The sequence below is a fragment of the Lissotriton helveticus genome, chromosome 2_1, assembly GCF_964261635.1.
Source record: "Lissotriton helveticus chromosome 2_1, aLisHel1.1, whole genome shotgun sequence".
Taxonomy (NCBI): Eukaryota; Metazoa; Chordata; class Amphibia; order Caudata; family Salamandridae; genus Lissotriton; species Lissotriton helveticus.
In genome coordinates, this window is record NC_136059.1 from 1185449170 (window position 1) to 1185474765 (window position 25596).

The 25596-nt window shown below is 43.6% G+C and overlaps 1 protein-coding gene across 1 annotated transcript in view; it reads right to left on the bottom strand.

The window, feature by feature from the left end:
• LOC144820226 (alcohol dehydrogenase 1-like) overlaps nucleotides 1-25596 on the bottom strand; it is a 274811-nt gene that overhangs the window by 163155 nt on the left and 86060 nt on the right. The window contains exons 5-6 of the mRNA XM_078677828.1: nucleotides 1885-1972; nucleotides 1562-1781 (exon numbers count right to left, since the gene is read on the bottom strand). Coding sequence (XP_078533954.1) covers nucleotides 1562-1781; nucleotides 1885-1972 — 308 coding nt within the window. The remainder of the gene's footprint in view (nucleotides 1-1561; nucleotides 1782-1884; nucleotides 1973-25596) is intronic.

Genomic DNA, 25596 nt, shown 5'->3' on the forward strand with positions numbered 1-25596 from the left:
CGACAAAAGACCCCTGTGAACTGTAACTCACCCGATGTGTGTTGAATGTTATTATGTTTCCTTATGTTCAATAAAAACAATTCTAAAAAAAAAAACATTGAAATTGACTGAAAAAACCATAGGTTTCAGGCAGGTTATAGTTAGGAATTATAATTTAAAAAACTTTAGAAATTCACAGAAAAAAACATAGGTTTTAGGGGTGTTATAGTTAGCTGGACATTTCACTCGTACAAAACCATTGAAATTCCTCCGTTATAGTTAGTTGTACTAACTGTAACTCTCGCGCCCGCAATCCACTGGTGATGATGTCACATATTGCATCATTCATGACATGGTCAGTGACATCACTGATGACATTACTGATGACATCTTAAATGGCCTCCGCTTCTATCCACACCCTCAACGGGATAGCTAAAACCTGCTAGGTTCTCAATTCACAATTGAAAACAGGACATGGGGTAGCTGTGAGCTGCCATAGTTCTCCTAAGCCCACAGCATCTTGTGGAGATTCAAAGCCTGAACAATAGACAGCTGCCCTGGCATTATATTTTCATGGCGATGGGTCTGTGTTTCAAATTTGATGTTTGTAATAATGCCTTCCAGTGGAATCCATACATGTCAAGTATTTTTAATGTACCTACACTAAATGAAACATGTAATAGTAAAGAAACATAATAGTCCAGAAAAGCTGTCAGGGAGTCATAGCCTGCACCCAGACTCTGTGTCCCAATAACCTGTTGAACACAGGCTCCAGTCATGCCCTGCACTCAGATGCAGGGCATGTCCATTGGCTACACATTGTTTGCAATGGGTGGGCCAGATTAAAAAATGTAAACATACACTTTTGTGTAAGTTTAGTCTTTTTTGGTATTCACAAACAAATGATTTAACAGTAAGTTTATGATTGTGGAGACTCTGCAGTTGGGGTGGAGAACTCCGCACATAACAAGATAGGCCCATCCTATCTTTTCTGTGCGGAGCGCTCATCTCTGACTGTGGTCTCTCCAGACACAACCTTACTATTAAATTGTTGTTTGTAAATATTGAAAAAGAGTAAACTTACGCAATAGTGTAAGTTTAACTTTGTGAATCGGGCCCTGAGTTTTGCACTGGAAGCCGCTGAACCCATGTATGATGTCTTTGCAACTGGCTCTGGGTTCACAATATGACATAAATTTGGGAAAACTTAGAAGTGATTTAATGTACAGTGTATACTCTTCAAACTAGACAGTCATTCAGAATGTAATAGACTATAAAAATGCTTCATATATATATATATATATATATATATATATATATATATATATATATATATATTCCTTTATTAATTGCCCACTAGTGTAGTCTACGTCAAAATAAAATTACATTGGTTCACTAGTGGAAAGATTGCTTTAATTCGTAAAGATATTGATTTTAAAAGTAAAGGATGCACTAACAGAGACTGTTGCTAGATGTCTGTGTACTCCAATATGAGCAGCTTTTAAAGAGTTAATCATGTAAATATGATTTTTCTATTCCGATTTTGATATTTTGGGATAACAGTGAAAAGTTTAAGACTTACCTTGGCTGCATGGACTACAGAGCCATACCCAGTAGAAAACCCACAGCCAATCAGACAAACCCTATCAAGAGGGGCAGCATCATCAATTTTTGCAACAGAGTCCTCATGCACAACAGTGTACTCAGAAAACGTGCTGGTGCTCGTGAAGTGGTGAACTAGTTTCCCCTTGCAGGTAAACCTGGTGGTGCCATCAGCCATCAGTCCAGATAATGTTGCAATGCTGTTAAAGAGACACAGACTTATAATTATGATCATTTGTATCTAATAATCCTTGTTTTGCCTATATGCATTTAAAGCTCATGGGCACAAAAACGCGAACATACTCATTCTTTAAACAATAGTTGCTCTTCAGGTTTATGCAATTCTTGCACTTTCCACACTGAGGCATACACAGAGTAAGAACCGTGTCGCCTGCAACAGAATAAAACATAGTTAATATGTATTTGGTTACCCAGCACATTGCATTGAATTTGTTAATACATTCAAATGTTATTAATGTAATGTCTATACCAGGCGTCTCCAACAAGTAGCTTGTGAGCTACTGTAGCTCTCCAGCGACCTCTGAGTAGCTCACTTGTGTGCAGCCCAGCTTAATAAACTAGAAAGCTTTTTCTTGGTTGAATTAATATACATATAAAAAAATGTAGATCATACAACACTAATAATATTAGTAGCTCTCAATACATTTTATTGAACATAAGTAGCTCTCTGTTTTGCAATCCTTCTTTAAACAATGTGACAGAATGTATTATAAAATGAATGTTAATGTGTTTCACCGAAGGATATCTAGATGCATAATCATGAAAGCGAACTAAGTGAGTACTAAGTGACAACCTGTTTTTGCCACTATGTGGCATAATTTATTAATAAATGGTAATATGTAGCTTGAGTTTGACTCATTTGTAAAAGGGAATGTTTTCCTTTTCCTAACAATTTTTCCCTCACCGAATCCCTCCATGTAAATTTCATGGCGAAAAACCCTGAGCCTAAAAGAAGTTTACACTAAAGTTAGAATATAAAATGAGTGCATGCTACCATCTGTGCCAATTTTAGTTCTGTGGTAGGACTAATTCCTCCCAACAGCACGCTTTGAAACCCAGTTCATTTCTGGATACTTCATAATAGCGCACAGGAAGAAATGAAGCACAAAATAGTGAATAATGGCAGCAAAATAGAGCGTCATCCTTTGAACACCATACTGGTTTTACGTTTCTACTCAACTTTTACAAGTGACAAATTCAGTGTGTGCGGTATGCTGGGGGATTTTTAGATTTGCACGACTTCAAAGGTAGCCATCGTTGTGATCTAGGGAAGGGTCACTTGATCAACGTATATACAGACAAATAATGTTATACTTTAAACTATTGTGCAGCCAACATCAGACATTTCTCTGGGATCAAATAATAAAGTGTTGGTACCAACAGATTTTTACTGTAATGTTACTAAATTAACCTACCTCAAAAGGTTTCAGGCTAAACTGATTTCTACCAGAATCCACAGAATCCAAAATCATATCCTACAGATCACACCAGATGTCTGTGGTTAAAACTGTAGAACCCTTTCTCATATGCATCAATCTGAAATGCACCTTATGAGCTGCAGAACAGTTATAATAATGGCAGCATTGTGGGGAATAAACAGGCATTACATATACAGTCTAAATGAATTGAAGATGTATTGAGAGCAAGGAAATAGATTTGTCAAGAAGTTACTGCCACATCCTAGCACACTTAATGATGTAATAGAAAGGTTGTCATATATATAAATAAATATAAAAAGAATATTATTAAATAACATGTCTTAATACCTTTCATCTAATTCAAAACTTAATGTAAGTTAAACTATAAAAATAATTAAAATAGTTTCAATTTATTCTGTGCAGAATACTTTTTGATTAATACAGATTAACTAAATACAAACATTTTACTTAAGGGTGATAAGTGCATGCAAAATACTCACACGGCCTCGCAAGTTAGTTTCAGGGGCAGTATGGCCTTGACTCCCATGGTGTTATATAGCAGTAAAGGGGCCTAATATGATATTCAGCACGTATGCAGGGGTGTTGGGTCCTTCTAAGTACAGTCACCCTTAGAGGGCCCACCGTCGGTGTCACTCACCCTGCCTGCCGTGGTGTGAGGCCTAGTGGGATTTTACTGAAGGTTCACATTGAGAGTTGGCCTAACTGTGAACCACTGTGTTAGAAAGTGTCGTGCCGGTTACAGTTGGCCCATCTGTCTCGCGGTCTCTTCATGTTCGTTGAGGCCATCAACTACTGATTTTTTCCTCCCTCCCATGTATATAAGTCCTGATAACTCTGTATGAATTGCACACTTGTTGAAAACTGAGCACATATGTCACATGATTACCATTTATGTATATATTGTACCCTATTTTGACAGCCTTGATCTACTTTATATGTAAATATTGATGAATGATTTAATTCTGATATAACATATACAGTAGACATTACGATTGAGTCACAGCCTTTATTGTCTGTAAAGATTTTCTATTCAGGTGGTTGAGATACTGATGTGAAAGTTATAATCAATATATGTCTGTGACATTAGGTGCGCTGAAAAGGAATTGACTTAAACCCGACAGACCCACTTCTTGTTTACTAATTTATACCCAGGTTCTGAGGGGCACAGGGTCACCCCGTTTTGTTTAACGATCCACAATGTGATGACATACAATTGAACCACTTTCTGAAGGGGCTTGACATAAAAAGCCAATGGCCGAAGCAAGCTGACCAAAGCTAATTCCTCTATGCAAATGTGCATGTTTATTTATGTATTGTCGAGATGTTGTGCGGAGTGTGTAGGGATACATTGTACTTTTTAAAAAACTTAGAGTTATCTGTAGCTGCAGCTAAAACGTAAGCTATGTTCAACACTGTAAATCCTCAAAATGAAAGACTTGTTAGTCCCTCCTTTACTTTGGATGACAACACCATATCACCTTAGCCTGCACAAGAAACCCTTTCCAGTTTTTCAACTTTGCTTAGAACACCACTGCATTACAATAATATTAACTGGTATTTTGCAAGTTTTGTGATAGAATAGAATCAACAGCAAAACAGCATTAACTTAAAATACTTAACTAAAATGGACTGATGTATTGGCTGGAAATATGAATATGCATACCAGTGCTCTGACATCTGTGGACTCCATAGAGGAATTTCGATTCCTCCTTCACACTATGTGGAAAAGATGCTGAAAGAAAACTGAGGGTAAGGAACAGAAGCAGAGTCAAAAGTTACTGATCCCTGCTTTCAAGACTTCCACCTGTGTAGCCCAGCCTTTCTACTGCAGAAGACTGTGGAATCTAGTCTCACAGCTATTTAAACTCAGACCTTTTCTCTGTAAATGATGGAGAACGTTATACTATATTTTCAATTAAAAAATCAAGTTAGATTTTTTTTTATTGCAAAGACTATGCATCAAATCCTTAGGAGACAATACAAATCGTTCACAATGGCCAACCACCTTAATATTCACCATAATTCTAAAATTAATTGTAACACCGACAGGAATGATTTAGATTGTGTCTCAAAGCAATCTTTTTAAAATTTAAAACAAGGCAGTGATACTTTTTTAATCTAATATGACGCATTCAATTGAGAGGGCGTTCAAAAAGGTTCCAAGGGAAAAAGTGATTCTGCCGAATCATGATAAGCATTGCAGTGCGGTTATACGCCACATTATCTCCCACCTAACTTGTACACTGGGAAAAAAGATTGTCTCACACTATTTTGAAAGTCAATAAAAATGTCACATTTCTGATGTTAAAACCAGATATTAAACGAACAAGTACCTATTTTGAACAGAAGAAAACTCGATAGGGCAAGTTGTTTTGCAAGTTCTGTGCACCTGTTCAAACACTTTTGAACATGTTTTGGTTTAAACAAATGACCATCCCTAATTTTTGGGAAACTGGAAACAGATATACCTTGTAAACACAATGGGATAATGGGGGGAGCGCTGAAACTTTTCAGACACTCACCCCCCAGTCAATATTAGATCTGGGTTAAATCCATCATCATTATTTGGCTCACTTCGCCACCTCAGTTAAGACCCAGCAATATGCAAGTCATTCTTGAACCTGCTCCTCATGGGACCAGTCCAGCCCGAACTGCCTAACTAGGTCCTATTGGGCGAGAAACAAGCATCCTAGGACCAGATATACCTTCACTGGACTTTCATGGTTTTGATAAAGACTTACCCTAGACAAACGTGCTATGTGCAAAAAACACATCTTGATTACAAAAGGTTTGGCAGTTCTAATAATAGTGTTTACCAATTTTAATTTGGAATTATTAGATACAAACTCTAAAATTAGTGAAGAGTTTAAACAAGCTAAATGATTTAATAGTTATCATTTGATTATTGCTGCCATATAAAAGTACTGTAAATAAATAGTCGGACATTTCAGATAGCAGCTCCATATCTTCTAACAATTCGAGGGGCTTATTTATGAGCCCTCGCATCACTTTTGCACCACTGGTGCGTCACTTTTTGTGACACACCAGCAGTGTAAAAAATGCGCCAAGTTGCGCCACATTTACAAAGTGTCGCATCTAGGTAGATGCGTCACTTTGTAAACCCCTGCGCTACATTATACCTGCGGCAGGTATAATGTATGCAGGGGGGGTGTTCCCACGCAAGAAAGGGTCATAGAATCTGGTAGATTTCACTGCGCCACTTCTAGGACTCAAATGCGTCAAAATCTTACGCCTGCCTCACAGCAGGTGTAAGACTGACGTAAGCAAGCCCCATGTGAAAGGACACATTGCTGGGGTTGCGTCACTTTTGTGACACACTCCAGCAATGTGTCACTTTTGCGCCATACAGATACGTCAGAAATACTGACGTATCTGTAACTCCTTGCGACATGATGCGTCATACAGTAAGTATGACGCATCAGGTATGTCGCAAGAAGTGCGCACTGAGAAGTGACGCATCGCTGCTTTCATGCAGCGATGCGTCATTTCTCATGAATGAGGCCCCTAGTGTTTAGGATAATTACACTGTGGATAAATAGTCTACACAAGGTGTGAAACTGCATAACCAAAAATTCCAATTCAATGAAATGCTAATAAAAATGTTCAATTTATCATAACTTTTTATAAACAAGATATTGTTAAACATTTTAGGTTACAGGCCAAACATTGTGCAAGTCGTACATGGATTTTAGACTATGTCTTAAGTTCTAGAAATATCGCATTGACTTTATAAAATTATTTAAGATAAATTACAAGTTCTAAAAATACCCAAGTAAATATTTAAAACAAATTCCTACTTCTTTAAAGAACTTTCAGAAATACTTTGTCTTGGACTAACAGTTGCTAACACCTTTTTTAAAATGTTCAAATGAATTCTACCCTTGATAAAACAAAGATCTACATTGTAGGAAAAATTAAGCAAACAAATGCCACTTTATACAAAAATATGCTTTTTTCGGATTTATTTAAAAAACTATTCTGATAGCACTTTAGAACTTTTAGTTTACATCCCAAATGCATTTACAATCTAAAAACAATGTAATTTTTCCTAGGAACATGTATTCAAGTTTATTAACTTTTGAATTTTTTTTTGTAAATGTGGAATGACATTTTAGGCCAGAAATTTGTTTCAAAATGCATACTAATTATGACTTCAGGGCTAAATTCAGACCCCTTCATGAGGATTGCACAACCACTGTTTTCTCCTTAAGGTTTTCACCAGGTAAAATGTGGAAGCATTTATAAGGGAGAAAAGGATGGGAAAGGATGCAATACATGTAGGTTTTGGTGCATTAAATTCTGAACCAGCATTTTATGATTAATTTCCATGGTCCTAATCTAGACTAGAAGATATTTACTACATACAGCAAATAGAAACCAGCACCTTTTGCCAAATAATCACAATCAGAGTGAGAGTGTTTGAATATCTATGCCAACCTCATAGGAACCTTTAATTATAATATTGTTTTACATATGAACAAACAATCCTAAACAGCACAGTTGATCAGAATTGGATGCCTAATAGAAATGACTGGACATTTACTGTTTTTTTCTTTTACCTAGGGAACAGAAATGTAAATTAATAAAGTGGACTAGGCCTGGCTGGGAGGAAGCACATTGGTTCAAAACTTATAGATTGCTATTGGTTAGTGTTTACGCAGGGATTTACCATGCTTTTCGCTTGATGTATAGAACTGTTAATATGGATATTGATGCGTTTATCAACAAAAATGAACTATAGTCCTTATTAATAGAATCCCCAGTCCCAAACTCCATATCTACCTCGACATGCAAACTTGCAGTCAGACAGTCTTTTCACCTAGGCCTGGGGGGATTACTGATTCATGGGTAACAAGTGGGAGGGTGCATAGCTGGCTGGCCATCATGTAGCAGGAAACTCTTGATCAATCCCACATATAGGCGCATTGATATCACAATGGTCAGGGGAGATTGCCCCCAATCAAGCGCACATGTCCCAAGGGGGTGCAAGCACTTTGAAAAACACCATAAAGTCAAATGCCATGTGAGTTGGGAACACATAGCCAATCAGGACGTAACACCTATATGGTGTTCCAGATATGTTTGTGGCTTGATGTACAAATGTATAAAAGACTAACGTGACTCCAATGTAAATTGAGACAGTCTTCAGATTATCTGCCTTTAACTGTTCTCCCTGGCCAAATTGTTTAATTAAATGAAACTGTTTCTGTTTTGCCAAACGCCTCTTGTCTTCTGATTTTACTAAGGATTTCAAACCCTATCAACATTTGGGCAATTCAGATAGGAGCATTGGGACCTCATACTCGACTGCAGCTGAAGGAAGGTGACACAGCCTGGACGGATTCATGTTGCGCATCGACAAAGGAGGGTAGACAACGCAATTGATTGGAAGTTCTGTTGAATCTGCAGGGCAAAGGTCCACCCTGAAGCAGCCATCAAAGAGGGTGAGAGTCCACATCCAAACCTGAAAAATTCTCTTTTACAACATTTGGCATATGGCAAACTAGGGAGAAGCATAAAGGATAACCTGAGGACCCTGCCACTGACAAAGTCTGGCACATTACCTCTTTTATATGTTTCAACTGTATGCGTCGTAAGGCAGCCTTGGAGACGATCCCTCGGAAGTCATCTTTTTTTCATAGTCAGCATGCTAGGAAAGGTGAATATTTATAGGACAGCTCTTTATGGCTCCTAGGATGCTATTTTTGTGACACAGCTATCCTGTATGGCTGGAGATGGCACCCCAGTCTCATAGTTTTTTAGTTAAAAGAATTTCTCAGTGCTACTGGTTTCTTAACACCATTAGTTTCTGAAAGGAGTGAGAGGTGTTGGTAGATTTGACCCTGGGTGTGACACCGAAGGTACACTTGTCCCCTGGGTGTGACACAGGCTGTGATTTGAACTTATGGGAAAATGTGGACCTAGGAAACTGAAGGTTACTTGTGTGTGGTCAAGAGGGGCCTGTGATTCTCGAGTCCCACTACCTCATTGTTACGGAGCAGATATTAGCAGACTATTCGGCTCACTTAGTACTGTGTACCACACAGAGCTTCCCCCGTCTACAGGGTACCATGCGCTAAGAGCAGGCACAGAAATGTTTGAAAAAACAACTATCTTTTTTTTCTGTCAACCTTTGTTGAGTTGGTGTAGTGTGTACGTGATGTTAAGGTGCTGTTCTTATTGGAAACTGTATTATGAGCAAAAGTTGATATAGTGCAGATAATATTACAATATTGCATTTTTTCTCTTTGTGCAGTACTTCATATGCATTGCTATCTTGTGTTTTTTTAAATGTTTAAGTTAAACTGTCTAATGCATTTGTGAATAGTGCTGAGCTCCCCGTACATAAAATTGCAAGAGTGCATTATGTATGAATTTCCCCTAAGGGTCGACAAATAAAATTACAAAAACGTCATTTTAAATGTATTAGCCAAATTACTAAATTGTCATGGATTCTCCACTAAGCACATGGAAACAGGTTCCTCAAGCATATAAAAAGAATAAATACGTTTTAGCAAGAGTGGCATAAACACACTAATTCATACAGTCCTAAGGAGGGAATATTTGACACAATTATAATTGAGCACACTAGAACACTTATAAAAACAAAATTTGTGGGTCAAAAGAAAGACAAGAGAGAGGTATTATGAGAATTGTGGGCCATCTTTGAGGAAGCCAAGAGCGATAGCCCAACAATGCAGTTAGCAAATACACCATCAGCACCTCCCCCACCATATGCAGGGATGGACATGCTCACACCTGCTACCCCTGCAATAGGATACTCTGACCCAGCAGTGATAGAAGCTGACAAGCCCCCCACCAAAAGAAGGCCAGTCAGATCTAAATCAGAGAGAAGTAAAATTAAGCAGGCCCAGACACTTCCAGCATGTGTTCCTAGTGAGGGTCACAAAAGCTCAATTTCCCTACCACCACACACGACTCATGATACTTCAAGAGCAGGTAGGATATGCATTACCACTGGGTCAGGCGAGCATAAGGATGTGTAAGGGAAGTTTGTGGTGGTTCTCAATAGTGATTCTGTGATCTCAGGCGAGGAAGGGAGACCCAGGCCCCTGGGAAACTATGACTAGGGTTGGGCTACAGGATTTGTCCAGGTAGCATAGGTGGAAACAGGGGGTGAACTTGAAAGCGAAGCCAGGTCAACAAAAACAGTTCATATTTCAGAGCAGAAGAGACAGTCCCAACGGGGTGAGGGAGAGAAGTGCAGGCTTCTGCTTGAGAGATAAAGAGCATGTAACCAGAAATTAGATAAAGAGCACAGGACGTCATACTCTGCTCACAAGGGAAGTATAGATAGGTATAGAGTGCAGCACTGGGACAAAACAGAGAGAGATGAAAGGCTAGGTTTAGAGCCACACGGTCTTCTCTTCAAAGAAGAAGGGATTACCCAGAAATGAGGGGTCAAGGCAATCCGGTACTCATAACCCTGCGACACAGGAAAAATAGGATGGCACAAGGAAAGCAGCCACAAAGACATGTGCTACTCCACACGGGTACCCCCAGAGAGACAATAGAAAAGCAAGAAGGCAAGAGTTTTGTGTACCTGTTTTGTGACCTCTTAGCAGACCTTACTGAGAGGAGGGATCAGTATCAGCGGTCTTGGCCTAGGGAAGAATCGTTTGAACCCAAGCGCATGGCAGTAGAGAGGATTGCATCAGACATGAAGGAGAAAATCCCAACTGGAACTTCCCCTTCATGCAGCAATGCTCCGCAAGGTGGGAACGCTATGCTGAGGAAAAACCAGCAGGGCCATCACAGTGGAGAATGTGTCCACTACTACAGAAGGGTGCGGCGGGGGTCATATACGTGCTGTGGGCCCAGATGGAGAAATAAGGACTAAGAACAAAGTTACCATAGTTGCTGGTTGGGGCAGGGAAATGGATTACGTGTTTTGAGAAGAAAACCACCGATATTAACCGAGCGATAGGCGACATTAAGAGCCTGTTCAGAAGCCTAATTGGGGAATAGACCAACACGGTATTTACCCCCAAGCTTTCATTCCAGCAATAACTCTAACAGAGACACAGCATGACGGGCCGCATTTAACTTGTACCAGTACAGGATATAGACCACCCTGAGAGAAATATTTTCTGACCACCCAAATGTAGGGGGCAAATGGCAGAGGCTATGAAACCGGAGGCAGGGGAATCAGAATGCACCCTATGTCCAGTTGAAGGGAGGTCTGCAGTTTGCCACACAACTACAACAGGTATACAGCAAATGGGCAAACATGTGGCAGCTGGAGCCATAAATAGTTAATCCAATGCAACAGGAACTGGGGCCACAGCACCCGCAGGGAAGGGTGACAGAGTGGGGAGGTAGCGCCTTCGTGCAATCACAGAGCAGAACTATGCAGTAAAATTAAAACACCCATTCACAAGTGGGAATTACCCCAATAACCTAAAACTCAGTGATTAATAATCAACACCTACTCACCCTCTTCCCCCAAACTACTACCAGATGGGAGTTAAAAATGTCTTTACTTGCATCCAGAAAATTAGAGCGGCAGAGAGCTGTGTTAATCGGGGGTCCACAACAGATTTGTTATCAAGGACTGGTCTCAAGGGGCCCTCCTCTGCTTCTGATCCCTCATGGCAGGGTTGGCTGGCCACGCAACAGGGGCAGGTTCAGCCTGACGAGGGAGCATGTCCAAAAACACGTTCCGATGACCATGTGAAAAGGTCCCCATTCCCAGGCACCATGCCCAGGGACAATGTTTTCTTCATTACATATAGTCCCAACAGCACCTCCAAAAGCTAGAAGCCGCCACACCAATGGAGGCTCCCTTTTCAGTTCTATACCAAAGTTATCCCCTGTGGTAGGAACAAGGATACCCGTGCACCTGGGATGGTAAAACCCTAAAAGACTCCACCGTGCACACACAAGGAGTCAATAAACGTTGAGGCCTCAGCATGATGGCGAATTAAACCTCCCATTGGGGGGTTCACCAGGGTGACCAGGCATCCCGAATTCACTGATGCAGGCATGGCTTTTTAACGTCGACCTGCAGACCTTGATAAAAATCCCTGATGTTTTATATTTTTGATGTTACAAGCTGAATACTAGCATCTGCTATGTTTTGTGAACCCTCCCGGTTATTGATTTCTGATGTCGGGCCACCTTGCCACAACAGCTCATGACCTTGGAGACCCAAGCGGCCCCACCAGTATGCTTAGTTGCTGGGTGTGTTCTGAGGGAGTGGGGGGTGCCGGGGAGGGGGATCCCAAATCTCCACTCTGGCTATAGTTGAACGTAGGGCACTGGGTGCGCTCATCTCCATACCATGCATAGTGACTAACGGTGCTCCAACTTTTCAGGCACTATCCAGGGAAAGCAGTTGGTGAAGACCTCAGTCACTACAAGGAGGCAGAGATGGGAGAAAATGGGGTCGCGGAGCATCTCATGACCCTCTCCCCCACAGGACAAGGGAAGCAATAGAGTATGCGAGATCCAGGGAAACACCCAAAACTAAAGTAAACCGCTCAAAGCTAGCCCAAAAAGAAGGTTCCAGATACAAAGCCGGGTTCAAGATGGGGGGCTCAATGGCTTATAAACAGACTGGATCTGTCTAGATTACCTTATTCCCCGAAAATACTAAAACATACCCATCAGTGGGTCACCTGCTGGTGCCCAATTAGATCGCGACTAGTGGAGTGGAAAAAACTACAGGGACACCGAAAGCCATTAATTACAGAGCATGTGTAATGTTTCTGCGTTAACAACCAACAAAGTTCTTTTTTTTAAATAAACTTTATTGGTATTTTCTGAAAAACAAAGAGACATGACATCTGATAATATTGTGACAGGTAACATAAGGTAAGCAAATAAAAAGGACAAAGAAAGTATCATTCTTAGCGGTATACCTAACAGCCTTCACATCTGCTAGCTCATAATTATGGACAGTTTCAACCGGCACTTACTGTAACAATAGCATTCTGTGGCGGTAAATTCCCAACCCAATCTATCATCATACGAATACATAGTCACTTCAGTGTTCACAATGTCGTCAAATCTAGCCATTATTGGTAATCTAACACACTACACCCGTCTATGCATCTAGTAACTTAGTGAGGTCACTTCCCTAACTCTTCCACTTTATCGCTTACAGTAGCATTAATGCCTGGGTTCGTATTCTCTTTCGCCATTTGGTATGTCTTATATAACGCCCAGAAATTCTTTGGACGACTGTGCAGGGGAGCAGTTTGCTGCAGTTCTCAGTTCATGGGCTGCAGTAGATCATGTCCCTAGACCATTCCTCGATGGTCGGGGTCGGGCCTCTCATCCAACACATTGCCACCCTAAGCCTAGCAATCAGCATACCCATGTCTACTAGTCTGCGAACTGCCTTTGGCAATTGCTTGGAGCAACCCAGTAATGCAAGCAGGGGATCAGGGGTAAGTAGCATTTCAATGATTTCGCCCAGCTCTTTGAACACAAGCGCCCAGTAGCTAGCAACTCCAGGACAATTCCAAGCTAAGTGTAAAAAGTCTGCCAATTGTGCTCCGCCCAAATGCCCAAATGCTTAATTTCCGCGTCTGCTGCATCATGGTACTCCTCTAATAATGTTTTAAATGTTGCTGCGTCAGTTTCGGTTGAGCCATTTTCTATTAACCGTTCTTGTGTCTTAAGTGACCCCCTCTAAGTCATGTAATCTTTTGCGGATAGAACGGAGCACCCCAGAATGTTTAGACATTGCTATCCCACAAATATTAACGCTAAATGTTTCCCAAACCGTCGCAAAAGTATCTACTGAGCCTACATTGCAAGTGAAAAAGGTGTCTATGGCCTCAGCTAGCTCCGATTTAAAGACCAGATCTAACGATGAATATGGGGGGTAGCGCCATGTATGGGGTGGAATATGCTTTTGTGGAGTATCTACAACCAGAAGTATAGGGGAATGGTCTGAGTAGGTGCGTGGAAGTATCCTGCAGTCTCGCACTTGGGGATAAATATGTCGAGAGGACAGACAATAATCTATCCGGGTGTGTAAATTATGAAACGCCGAATAGTGTGTGTACCCGCCTACCTTTAAGTTTCGCTGCCGCCAGAAATCTGAAAGTTCTAGTTGTGTCAGTGCATCCGTAATAGCACAGGCAGACGCAGTGATGTGCCGCACTGGCCCGCCAGATCTATCCAGTTGCGGGTTTAGGACGCGATTGAAATCGCCATCCCACAGTTGGGTACTTCCGTCATATCTCAGCATCTTGTCCGTTAAAGAAGTATAAAATGTTGGGTCATCATAAATAGGGCCATAAATATTTACCAATATTAAGTCCAAACCCTTCCCCCTGCATCTAGATGTGACATATCTGCCGTCTCGATCAGTGTCAAGCAGCTCAAGTTTGAGAGTTGACTTAGGATTCACCCAAGTGATCACTCCCGAGCGTGTGTAGAGAAACCAGAGGCATGTGTGTGCCCATGTAAGTTTCTGGTTCAAAACATGTTGCTATTTAAGGGCAGATGTGACTCCTGTAGGAGCGCAATATCTATATTCTGTCTCAGCAGGTGCGCCATAATTGTCCTCAGTTTGCGGTGGTCATTGAGTCCCTGAACATTCCATGTTAGGGCTCGGTTCTTGTTGTGTGCCTCCATGTCTGGCGTACTAGTGGTTAGCGACATTTAGTGTCTGTGCTGGGCTGCGAGGTCCAGTCATGTTCCGATCTACTTTTGTCCTGTCTTATCATTACAGCACTAAAACAACACAGTGCATCAGTCTCAACACCCCACCACCCCCCACCAACACCAAGCTGCCCCAAACTGTGCAATGGTGAAATTTCCCCACAGACCCCCAAATAAGCATGACGGCGTCACATCTAACAGTGGTGCTCGTACACAAAGTGAATGAACAACCAAGTTTATTTTTCTTTATTTTTGACATTTATAGAGCGCGCTGCTACCAAATGGTGTCCTGGCGCTGTAATGATAGCTCCCCTGGCTAAGCCTCCTGTTTATTTTGTAAACAACCACGTTTTTAAACTTCTGCGAAAGGTCATCAGATCCGTGGACAATTGGAGGGCCACCGGGAGGGTATTCCAGTCCAGGGCAGCCCCTCGAATGAAACTTCTGCCCCCCCAGCACACTTTCTTAATGCGTGGGTCATGTGTAAGTTGTGGTGCACACACATAGGCGGAGGATATATGATGATACAACACAATCATTTAGATCGCGGTAAATTATATCGCTGTTTTTACAACGCAAGTCGATACAATGACTTGCGCCGGAGGTCGCTGGACTTAGGAATAGTGTCATTTACTATTCCAAATCCAGGCCACGTACAGTAGGGTAGGTGTTGGAATAGTAAATTACACTATTCCTTAGTCTAGAGTGCCCTCCAGTGCAAGTCGTTGTAACGACTTGCATTTTAAAAAGAACGATGTACCTGTATTACGGTCTTTTGAGCGCATTGTAAAGGTCGTTTTCCGTAGGCGGATGTTGCCTGCCTATACTCTAGCTTAACTTATTGGACTAATTACCCATTACCATCTGCCATCAAGCATATATGTGCATTAGGAAAAAATGCAATTATTCAATGCCTGTCAGAGTTCTTACTGACAGGACCCGCCAAGTCTAGTACAAATGTGTAAAATTGTCATCTTCCATAACGCGTTGGTAGTTAACAGAATCTACTTTGCACATTATCTCAGTGTTTCATTGAAGACCATAGTGGAGCAATTCAAAAGTTTCCTCCTCAAGGTCCCTTCTTATCTGGTATTACATATGCGGAGGCACTATTCTTGGTCGTCTAGGCTGCCCCCAGTTGCACCCTCCAAAAAGATCTGCCCCGGGTTTCTCTGTCGATCCTTCGCCCATTCCTTAAGCGCTTTCTGCAGCATTTTGGGGTCTGTAAAAATCTTGGATTTACCCTTTCTATTCACACGTAGCCTCGCCGGGTACAACATGGCATAGTCAATATGCTGATCTCGGAGCTGGCTCTTGAGTGGTGCAAACTACTAGTGCGACTCCTGTACTAAAAATGTAAAGTCCGGGTAAAATGAGATAGCGGACCCTTCAAACTGCAGTGTTTGTTTTTCACGCGCCACTCTCAGAGCAGAGTCATGGTCCCTATACTTTAAGAGCTTAGCAATTATGGGCCTCGGAGTAGATCCCGGAGCAGTCCTCAGGCCCAACAATCGATGGGCCCTCTCCACCACAAACATATTGGAGAAAGTGTCTTCACCTAGCAAGATGACCAGCATCTTTTCCACAAACTGCCCCATCTTACCTACCTGTGTGGACTCTGGTAAACCTGTGGTTTGTATGTTGCATCTTCTAGAGCGGGCTTCTAGGTCCTCCGCCTTATCTTGCATAGTCTGCAGCACTCGGGTCATCTCCGTCTGTGCCTCCTCCACTTCCATTACCCGGCATTCAGTCATATCTTGCCTTTCGGCCTGCTTGTCCATCCGCTCTGTCATTCTATCCCTTCTGTAAGACAGCGAGTCTATTTTACATTTATAGCAGTGAGGATATCCTGAAGAGTCTTCTGCATAGATATTAACATTCTTGGAATATCCCCTCCACTTGCTCTGGTGCTTCTTCATGTGCGCTGCGGCTCTCTTTCAGGGTACTTTCCCTTGTTCTAGACTTCCGCTGCTAGAAGGATATCTTCTTCTGGGCCTTGTCGACTTTGCCCACTGTAGGTAAGCGGGATAAATTGCAGCCCACCTCCCTGCCTCCGCACCAGGGCAACAAGCAGTTCTCCACCTTCAACAAAGGATACTCTGAGATTCCCAATTGGCTAGGTCTACTGAGGGGCAATCCCCTACACCAATTTGATTTCACCAGCGGCAAATCAGCGTAGTGTCGAAACGAGCTGCTTGGGGAATAGGAGCAAGACCGGCGAGAACTCACCACAGCAGTCCACTTCAGGCCTTCAGGCAATTATCTTCCAGGCTCAATGGGGGATATACAGCAGGCCCAAGGCTATAATTTAGGAGCAAGTTTCCAGTCAAGCAGCCTGAAGGACTGTGTTACAGCTGCAGCTCGTGGGAACCAGAAACTCAGCTCTCAAAGCCGTGTGCAATATGTGCTGCAGCAGCTCGCTCAAATACCCTCAGTCGGCACAGTTTCTCAACCAGTGAATAAGTGCCCTCAGAGCACTCCCTTCAGATAATCAAAGAACAGTGGGGGAGCACCCAGTACAATGCAATCAGTCCCCAATACTGCATATGGGAGACAGTGGGGTTCAATCATGCAGCTCCCGATGCCATGAGCAATCCAATCGGGAAAATAGGTGGGCCGCCCAAGCCTCCTCAGGGCGCCGCCAATGTACCTCGCCACCTGCGTGGTTCAGGAGCTAGCCAGTGCTGCAGGGCAAGCAGGTCTCTCATAAGTGTGGGCTGAAAATCCGTTCCGCTCGCGGAATTTTCAAATTTTTGGCAATTTCGCGGTCCGAGAATCACGCGAAATTGTCAAAGAATTCGCAATTCGCGAGTTGGCGGATTTTTTGTGCTTGGTCGCGCATCAAAAATACAATCTCGCGCGCGCGGCATTGACTTACCGTGATTCTGAGTTCGCCGAGTTGTTTTCCTCCCGGTTTGCGTGCGATGCGCCATTTTCGATCTTGCTGCGTGATTGTGCGAGGCTTTTCGACCGCGAGTACGTCATGGCGTGATCGCGCGAGACTTTTCGACCGCGAGTATGTCATAGCGTTCCGCCACCTTGCACTGGGAGACTTTCAGAACGCAAAAATGTCATAACGGCCCGCGATCACGCATCGCGAGAGAAACAATTGCGAACACATAGATGCGCCGAGCAGCTGACATCAGGCGGGAGATTTGAACAGCTTGTTTTCCCGAAATAGCAAAAATTGCAATTCTGCACAAGAAATCTATCGCTGGCAGCATAAACGTTCTGAAATTGATGATTTGGATCAGAATAACTCCTCAGATTGACATTTGGTGGCACTTTTTTGTGCAAGGAGTGCATTTTTGGGGTGTTGGGAGGAAAGAAGTGCCCCAGAGTCTCCGACTTCCTGTTCCCATCCAGCAGGCTCCTCCCAGTGCTTTGTCTATGTCCTGGTCACTTTTCATTTGGATCTGGAGCTGGAAGGATTACTCTTTGGGTGCTGCTGGATATTTGTATTTGAGGACTTTTTGTTTGGATCACTTTTGGAGTTAAGATTTTACAAGTAAGTTGGTGTTGGTTGTTTGGGGCATTGCAGTTGCTGCAACTACAATTTATAAACTTTTTCACAACTTTAAAAAAAATATATTGTGGGTAGCCACAGTATCTAGTAGACCCAGGGTTAGTCATGGGTGCACGATACAACTGTTTCTGTGAGTTTTTTTTAACTTAAATATCATTTATGGCATGGAATTGAATAGCTCACTGTTATTATATCTATGTGGATGTTTTTTGTAATTTTGGGGTGCATGTTAAAGACACACTAGCCAGTAGGACCAGGGTTAGTCAGTGGTGCATGGGCCATGTCTTTCTGTGGGGTCTCTTGAATTTAACATCATTTAGGGCATGGATGGCATTGGATTGGGGTGATTTTTGTGTGTATTTAGATTTTTGGGTGTTGTTGGGGCCTGGTCCAGGGCCTGGCCATGTGGGTGGGGGTTTAGGGGCCATTTTGAAACCAGGCAGTGTGCTTTGTGCCATAAGCCTGCACCCAGTCTGCCTTGCTTTCATCCATTATGCCCAGGGGCAGTCAGTGGTGCATGTGCCAAGTCTTTCTGCGTGTTCTCTTGATTTTAAACATCATTTAGGGCATGGATGCCATTGGATTGGGGTGATTTTTGTGTGTGTTTCGATTTTTTGGGTGTTGTTGGGGCCTGGTTCAGGGCCTGGCCATGTAGGTGGGGCAATTTTGAGGCCTGATCCAGGACCTGGCATTGTGGGTGGTGGTCTAGGGGCCATTCTGAAGCCAGGCAGTGTGTTTTGTGCCATAGGCCTGCACACAGTCTGCCTTACTTTCATCCATTATGCCCAGGGGCAGTCAGTGGTGCATGTGCCAAGTCTTTCTGTGTGTTCTCTTGATTTTAAACATCATTTAGGGCATGGATGCCATTGGATTGGGGTGATTTTTGTGTGTATTTCAAGTTTTTGGGTGTTGTTGGGACCTGGTCCAGGGCCTAGCCATGTGGGTGGGAGTCTAGGGGCCGTTTTTAAGCCAGGCAGTGTGCTTTGTGCCGTAGGCCTGCACCCAGTATGCCTTGCTTTCATCCATTATGCCCAGGGGCAGTCAGTGGTGCATGGGCCATGTCTTTCTGTGGGGTCTCTTGAATTTAAACATCATTTAGGGCATGGATGGCATTGGATTGGGATGATTTTTATGAGTATTTCGATTTTTTGGGTGTTGTTGGGGCCTGGTCCAGGGCCTGGCTATGTGGGTGGGGACCATTTTGAGGCCTGGTCCAGGGCCTGGCCTTGTTTGTGGGGGTCTAGGGGCCATTTTGAAGCCAGGCAGTGTGCTTTGTGCCATAGGCCTGCGCCCAATCAGACTTGCTTTCATCCATTATGCCCAGGGGTGCTCAGTGGTGCATTAAACAACTCTCTCTGTGTGGTCTCTCTTCTATTAATTTAAACATCCATTTTAGATTAGGATTGTAATTTTTATTTTTGTTCTTTCCGTTTTTGGGTGTTTTGTGTTAATAATAATAAATGCCTAGTTGCAAATAATAATTGAGGCACAACATATGCAACATTTATTTAACTGATGTTCCTCTGGCTTTCTTTGCTTTAGGTGCACAAAGACTGACAACCAGGAATCATCCTCATCATCATCACTTGTTTTAGTGCCAGGAAGAAGTCCTGCTGCGGTGTGTGCACAACATCACGTGACGTCACGTGTGGTGCCCACAGACAACTCTGCAACTCGTCCAAATGCGTCCTGCTGTCTGACATCTGAAGAAGATGGGCCCAAAGAAAGGAGGCAGTAGCTCCTCTATGAAGAAAGTTGCCAGTGCCAATGCCAGTAAGAAGGAGCAGAAGAAGCAAGTTGTGCCACTTACCAAGGAGACTGGGGTGCCGACAGACACTTTTTTGGGGAGAAAAAAAACTACGCCTGCAGCAGCGGTGTCCGCCGAGGACCAAGCGGAGAGCAGCACCTCCGCTTCATTGGTCTCAGTGCCACCACGCCAAGTTAGGCCCAAGTCGATGAGTGCCGCAGAGGCAGCCTCTTTAATTGCTCTTTCACCATCAACCAGTGATGGTGGCGTTGACTCATCGCAAAGTAGCATCCAATCAACGCAGGGTGTAGCTCATCTGACGAGTGTTCAACCACAGCCGCAACGACAACCATAGGTGCAACAAGGAGAGGCGCAAGGAGAGGCGCACGGGGAGGCGCAAGGAGTGGCAGTAGGAGAGGCTTAAGGAGTGGCACTAGGAGAGGCACAAGGAGTGGCGCAAGGAGTGGTGCAAGGAGTGGCGCAAGGAGTGGCACAAGGAGTGGCGCAAGTAGAGGCGCAAGTAGAGGCGCATGGAGAGACACAACTGCCCACAATGCTTGTTCCTCCAGAAGCATCCAATCAACGCAGGGTGTAACTCATCTGACGAGTGTTCAACCACAGCCGCAACGACAACCATAGGTGCAACAAGGAGAGGCGCAAGGAGAGGAGCAAGGAGAGGCGCAAGGAGAGGCGCAAGGGGAGGCACAAGGTGGTGCACTAGGAGAGGTGCAAGGAGTGGCACTAGGAGAGGCGCAAGGAGAGGCGCAAGGAGAGGCGCAAGGAGAGGCGCAAAGGGAGGCGCAAGGAGTGGCACTAGGAGAGGCGCAAGGAGTGGCACTAGGAGAAGCGCAAGGAGTGGAACTAGGAGAGGCGCATGGAGTGGCACAAGCAGTGGCGCAAGGATTGGCGCAAGGAGTGGCACAAGGAGTGGCGCAAGTAGAGGCGCAAGTAGAGGCGCAAGTAGAGGCTCATGGAGAGGCACAACTGCCCACAATGCTTGTTCCTCCAGAAGTAGGGGCACATCAGGAAATCAAGAATCAAACGGAGGTATCATCTGAGCAAGCCACTCCTCCTGATGATCCATTGTCTTCCAGATCCCCAGCAAGAAAAAGGTCAAGGAGGGCTAGCACAAGTTCTTCTTCAAGCCCCCTTCCTTCTGATGATCTAGATCTTGATTGGCACCCACCAATGCAGTCTGATAGGGAGGTACGCCATGAGCCAACAAAGCTAGCTAAAAGGAAGGTTCCCGCAAGGCTTTCACTTATAGGTGATGACGAAGAAGAAGTAGAAGTGGTGTATTCTGCTGCTTTTGAACAGTCTGACGATGACGACCCAGTCATCACAGTCGTCACTCTAGCCCCAGCGGGCATTCAGCAGACAGACATTTTTACCCTATCCAGAAATGCTGCTGTCCAGGATGTGTGCGGTACCACCACCAACACAGGTAACTACTACACCAACGCGACCTACAGCTTCCATATTTTCTCATCAGAAGGGCCGGCAGGGACCTCCATCCAGCTCGACCTCCATTACCTCAAGTAGTGGTGCTGTAAGTGCACAACAGAGTCAAGGTCAGCCACGCCCATCCTCCACTTCATCTGGCATTGAAAGTAGCACCTCCACCACCACCAGAAATCTCAACTCCCCAGTTTGAGACTTCTTTAGTATTAGCAAAAAGGCGGAAAACCTAGTCATTTGTTCAATTTGTAAACAAGTAGTTAGTCGGGGTAATCTTGGTTCCAACTATGGTACCGGAGGCCAGAGAGGTCATCTAAAAAAACACCACATTATCCAGTGGGAGGCGCACCTAAGTAACATCCGGAAAGCCAAAAGTACAAATCCAAATGTAGACATTGATATTGCATCTGATGACGAGGGGGAGCTGATCGTGCCGGGGGAGGTAAACAACCGAGAGACATTTTTTCTGGCACACACAGTACCCCTGTCAGCAGCACTGCAGTGGTAGTGCCCACACCCTCCTCTACCCTAGCAACATCAAGGAGGCACAGTAGTCTGGTAGAGACACCAATGCGAAAAAGTACATCAATGAGCCTAACTGGGTTGAAGAGGTCTGGATCCTCATCACATATGAAAACGGTCCAGACTACCATTAAAAGCATGTTTTGGTCAGAGGCGCCATTTGAACGCCACCACCCAACGACACGTCTTTATAATGCAATGCTGGCTAAAATGTTAGCTCTAGACATTCTTCCTTTTTCTTTCGTGGAAGGGGTGGGTTTTCTAGAATTGGTGGCAACAGTCTGCCCTACATGGAAGGTTCCTAGCCAGTTCTATTTTGCCAGAGTTGCGGTTCAAGCACTACATCAAGTTGTGCTGGAGGTGATTGGGGCAGCTTTGCAGGAGAGTGATGTTCACACTATCCACCTGATAACAGACATGTGGACCAGTTGCCAAGCCATTGATTACATGTGCATTACTGCACACTGGGTCTCTTTTGCGGGGGTTAGAGACAAGATAGCTGCAGGTGTTGACAGTGCCACAATTTTTCAAGCTAGTCGGAAACATGCAACACTAGCCATGTTTGCCATGGAGAAATCTCATACTGCAGTAAACATTTTGGAGGAGTTTAACAGTAAGGTCTTTAAATGGTTGCATCCAAGAAAGTGCATGATTGGTTATGTTTCCACGGATAATGGCAGTAATATAGTTAGGGCCGTGAATGATGGTGGCTATTTCAGAGTGCCGTGTTTGGCGCAAGTATTAACCTTGTTGTTCAAGATTTCTTGAAAAAAGAAAACCAAGTCAACAAGTTACTGACTACCTGCCGAAGAATCTGAACACATTTCAGCCATTCTTTTAAGGCCCCGAAGCAGCAGAGGATCATTCAATGTGTCAGTAGAGTGCCAGTCAGAGGACTCATCCAGGAGGTGGCAACACGTTGGAACTCAACCTTCTCCATAGCTTGAGCGTCTGTTTGAGCAGTACTTGGTAATCAATGAGTATGTCTTTAACACATGGGGTGCTTCTCTGAAAGACATGAGGCTTGAGGTGGAAGAATGGGACCTAGTTAAAAGCCTGACAGACATGCTTCGTCCTTTCTGAGGTATTCACGCATGAAGTCAGCAGGGAGGACTGTACTTTGAGCAAAGCATTCCCATTGTTGCGCATGCTAGAGCACTAACTGAAGGCGGTGTCTTCAACGTTCCAAGATGATGCTGATAAGCAAGACACATATCAGTTGGTGGAGAGCTTATGAACCTGCCTACTTGACAATGCAAGGCTTAAAGGAATACATTGTGAACAACATTACATTTGTGCCACTATTCTGGATCCACGGTACAAAAAGGCACTGGCCAGCAATACATTCATTGCTGTTAATGAAGCAGATGTTTCAAAGTTGGCTAGCTCTGTCAGCCACTTGGTTCGAAAAAGAGCGGCAGGAACCGCCACAAGTACTACTGAATCCGCAGGCCATCCGGCGTCATGGTCCACTTCTGTGGCCGAAGGCAGTCACTTTCCCTCTGAGCTGTTACCGACACCAGCAACCGTATCATAATCATCACCTGCACCAGGCCCAGCCATAATATTGTCGGAAGCGGATTGGATAACTCATCAAGGGTTTGCTCGTTCCAGTGTTGATGCAAAGGCCACAGATGGTACGCAAAGTGGAGCACCCCTGGATGACCTTGAGTGGATGGTGCAGGCCTATCTGGATGACCCAACAGAGGTCTTATTTGATCAGAACCCATTGCTGTATTAGTATGGGAAAAGGGGTCAATGGCCACTGATCACCAAGCTGGCTCCAAATTATTTGACTTGCCCACTCGCAAGTGTGTCTTCTGAACGTGTTTTCAGTGCTGCTGGTGCCATTGTAACTTCAAAAAGGACCAGCATCTCGTCCAAAAATGTGGAGAGGTTAACAATGATCAAGATGAATCAGCACTTCATACCACCAGATTACAAAATAAGTGAATCCACGCAGGAAGAAGAGGACACCGATTTAGGTGACGGAAGTTCTTCTCTGTTAGCTGACCTACTCCTGTTTCAATTCACAGAGTTTGAGGACAAGCACTACTTCCCTGACACCTAGGCCTGAAATGCTGACTTTTTTTGTCCTTATTCACTTTTATTCCTGTGTGTCTTTCTTTCTTTTGCAACTTTTAGCACAACAAAACTCTAATCACAACAAATCCATCAGCAGCACTGTCTTCGTCTTATTTCCTTATTAAAGGTGCCTCTGTCTGCATTCCTGAAGTTCACAAGTTCACAACTCAGTCATGCTCCTCTATCCTCTTCCTCCAGACCTCCCCTATCCATTCCCCTCAAGGCAGATGGCTGGATTACGCAGAATCAAGAAACTGTCGCTTCGTAGACGAGTCCCCTCAAAAGAAATGGGACTGGAATTACTGACTATATGCTGACTGTTACTTCTAAAATTGACACGAGAGGCTGCCCTGTGGGCCTTCACTTGAAGAATAAGATGCGAACAAAAGTGGAACAGGTTATGAATAATGAGATGGCAAGCAGTGGACAACACTGGCTGGCACTGATCAAAGCAATTGCTGTTTGTTTGTTGTGCATGAAATGAATCATATGTGTTATTTTATTATTTAATCTTTTACACACTAAACGTAACTCAAGTCTACTCTGTTTTTACCTTGTTTAATTCAAATTGTAATTCTACAGTAGGGGCCACTACGTTGCATTTTTTAATATGGAAAATGTCCTTGGACTCACTGTGTGTAGACTGTGACTGCATGAACAACATTGAGTTTACTAATACCATGATGATGATGAGTCTTGATGATCAAAGTTAATATCTTTACAGCCACTCACTGGGATGGATGGATCATCATCCTTGGTTTACGGAAGAACTATGGCCATTTCGTGAGTGGCAAACAGGTAAACAAGTCAACAACAACCATAGCAGAACTACATGTCTGTCTAGTCGTGGTATGGAGTGGTCGAGCCAGTGTAGTGTTGTTATGCCAGAGTCCAGACAGAAGTTCATGTAAAATTGCGGCTATGTGGCTTGCTGCATAAAATTAGATATGCTTTGTCTGTCTGTGTCAAAGAGGTATGCTACATGCAGGTTGGTTCACTCAGTGGTGCCTGCCTTTACAGTCTGCATGGCCCTGGCCTGCTGTGTGCTAATTACTATCCTTGAAAAGGAGACTCAGAGTACGCACTTTAGAAATGATGCTTGTATGTAATACTGTCGCCTCTGAAAGTGAAAGTGTTATTTTTCCACTACACACCGTACCTTATTTTTTTCTCCGTGGTGTTTTAATATCCCTTCCTGTTTTTCCATCGACAATTACAGGCCGGCTTTCCTTTTAAGCTGTGTGATGGGAAAAACATTAACTCTGGCTTACCATAGCAATCCGCAATTCCGCATCCGCCAGGCAGGCAGTGGACAGTGTGTCTGGTCTCCAAGATTGATCGACAGAGCATCAGATGGAATGGAGGAGTACCGCGAACATGAGGAATGGCTGGATGCATGCAACTTCCCAAATTGAACTGGACAACTACAACATATAGTTACAGGTTCCCCTTCACTTCTCCTTATCTTTTAAATAATGTTATTGTTGTGAACTTCTATGAATATGACTCTGTGTGTTTGCTCTCTGCTTCAAATTCATCCCTACAGCTTCTTTGCT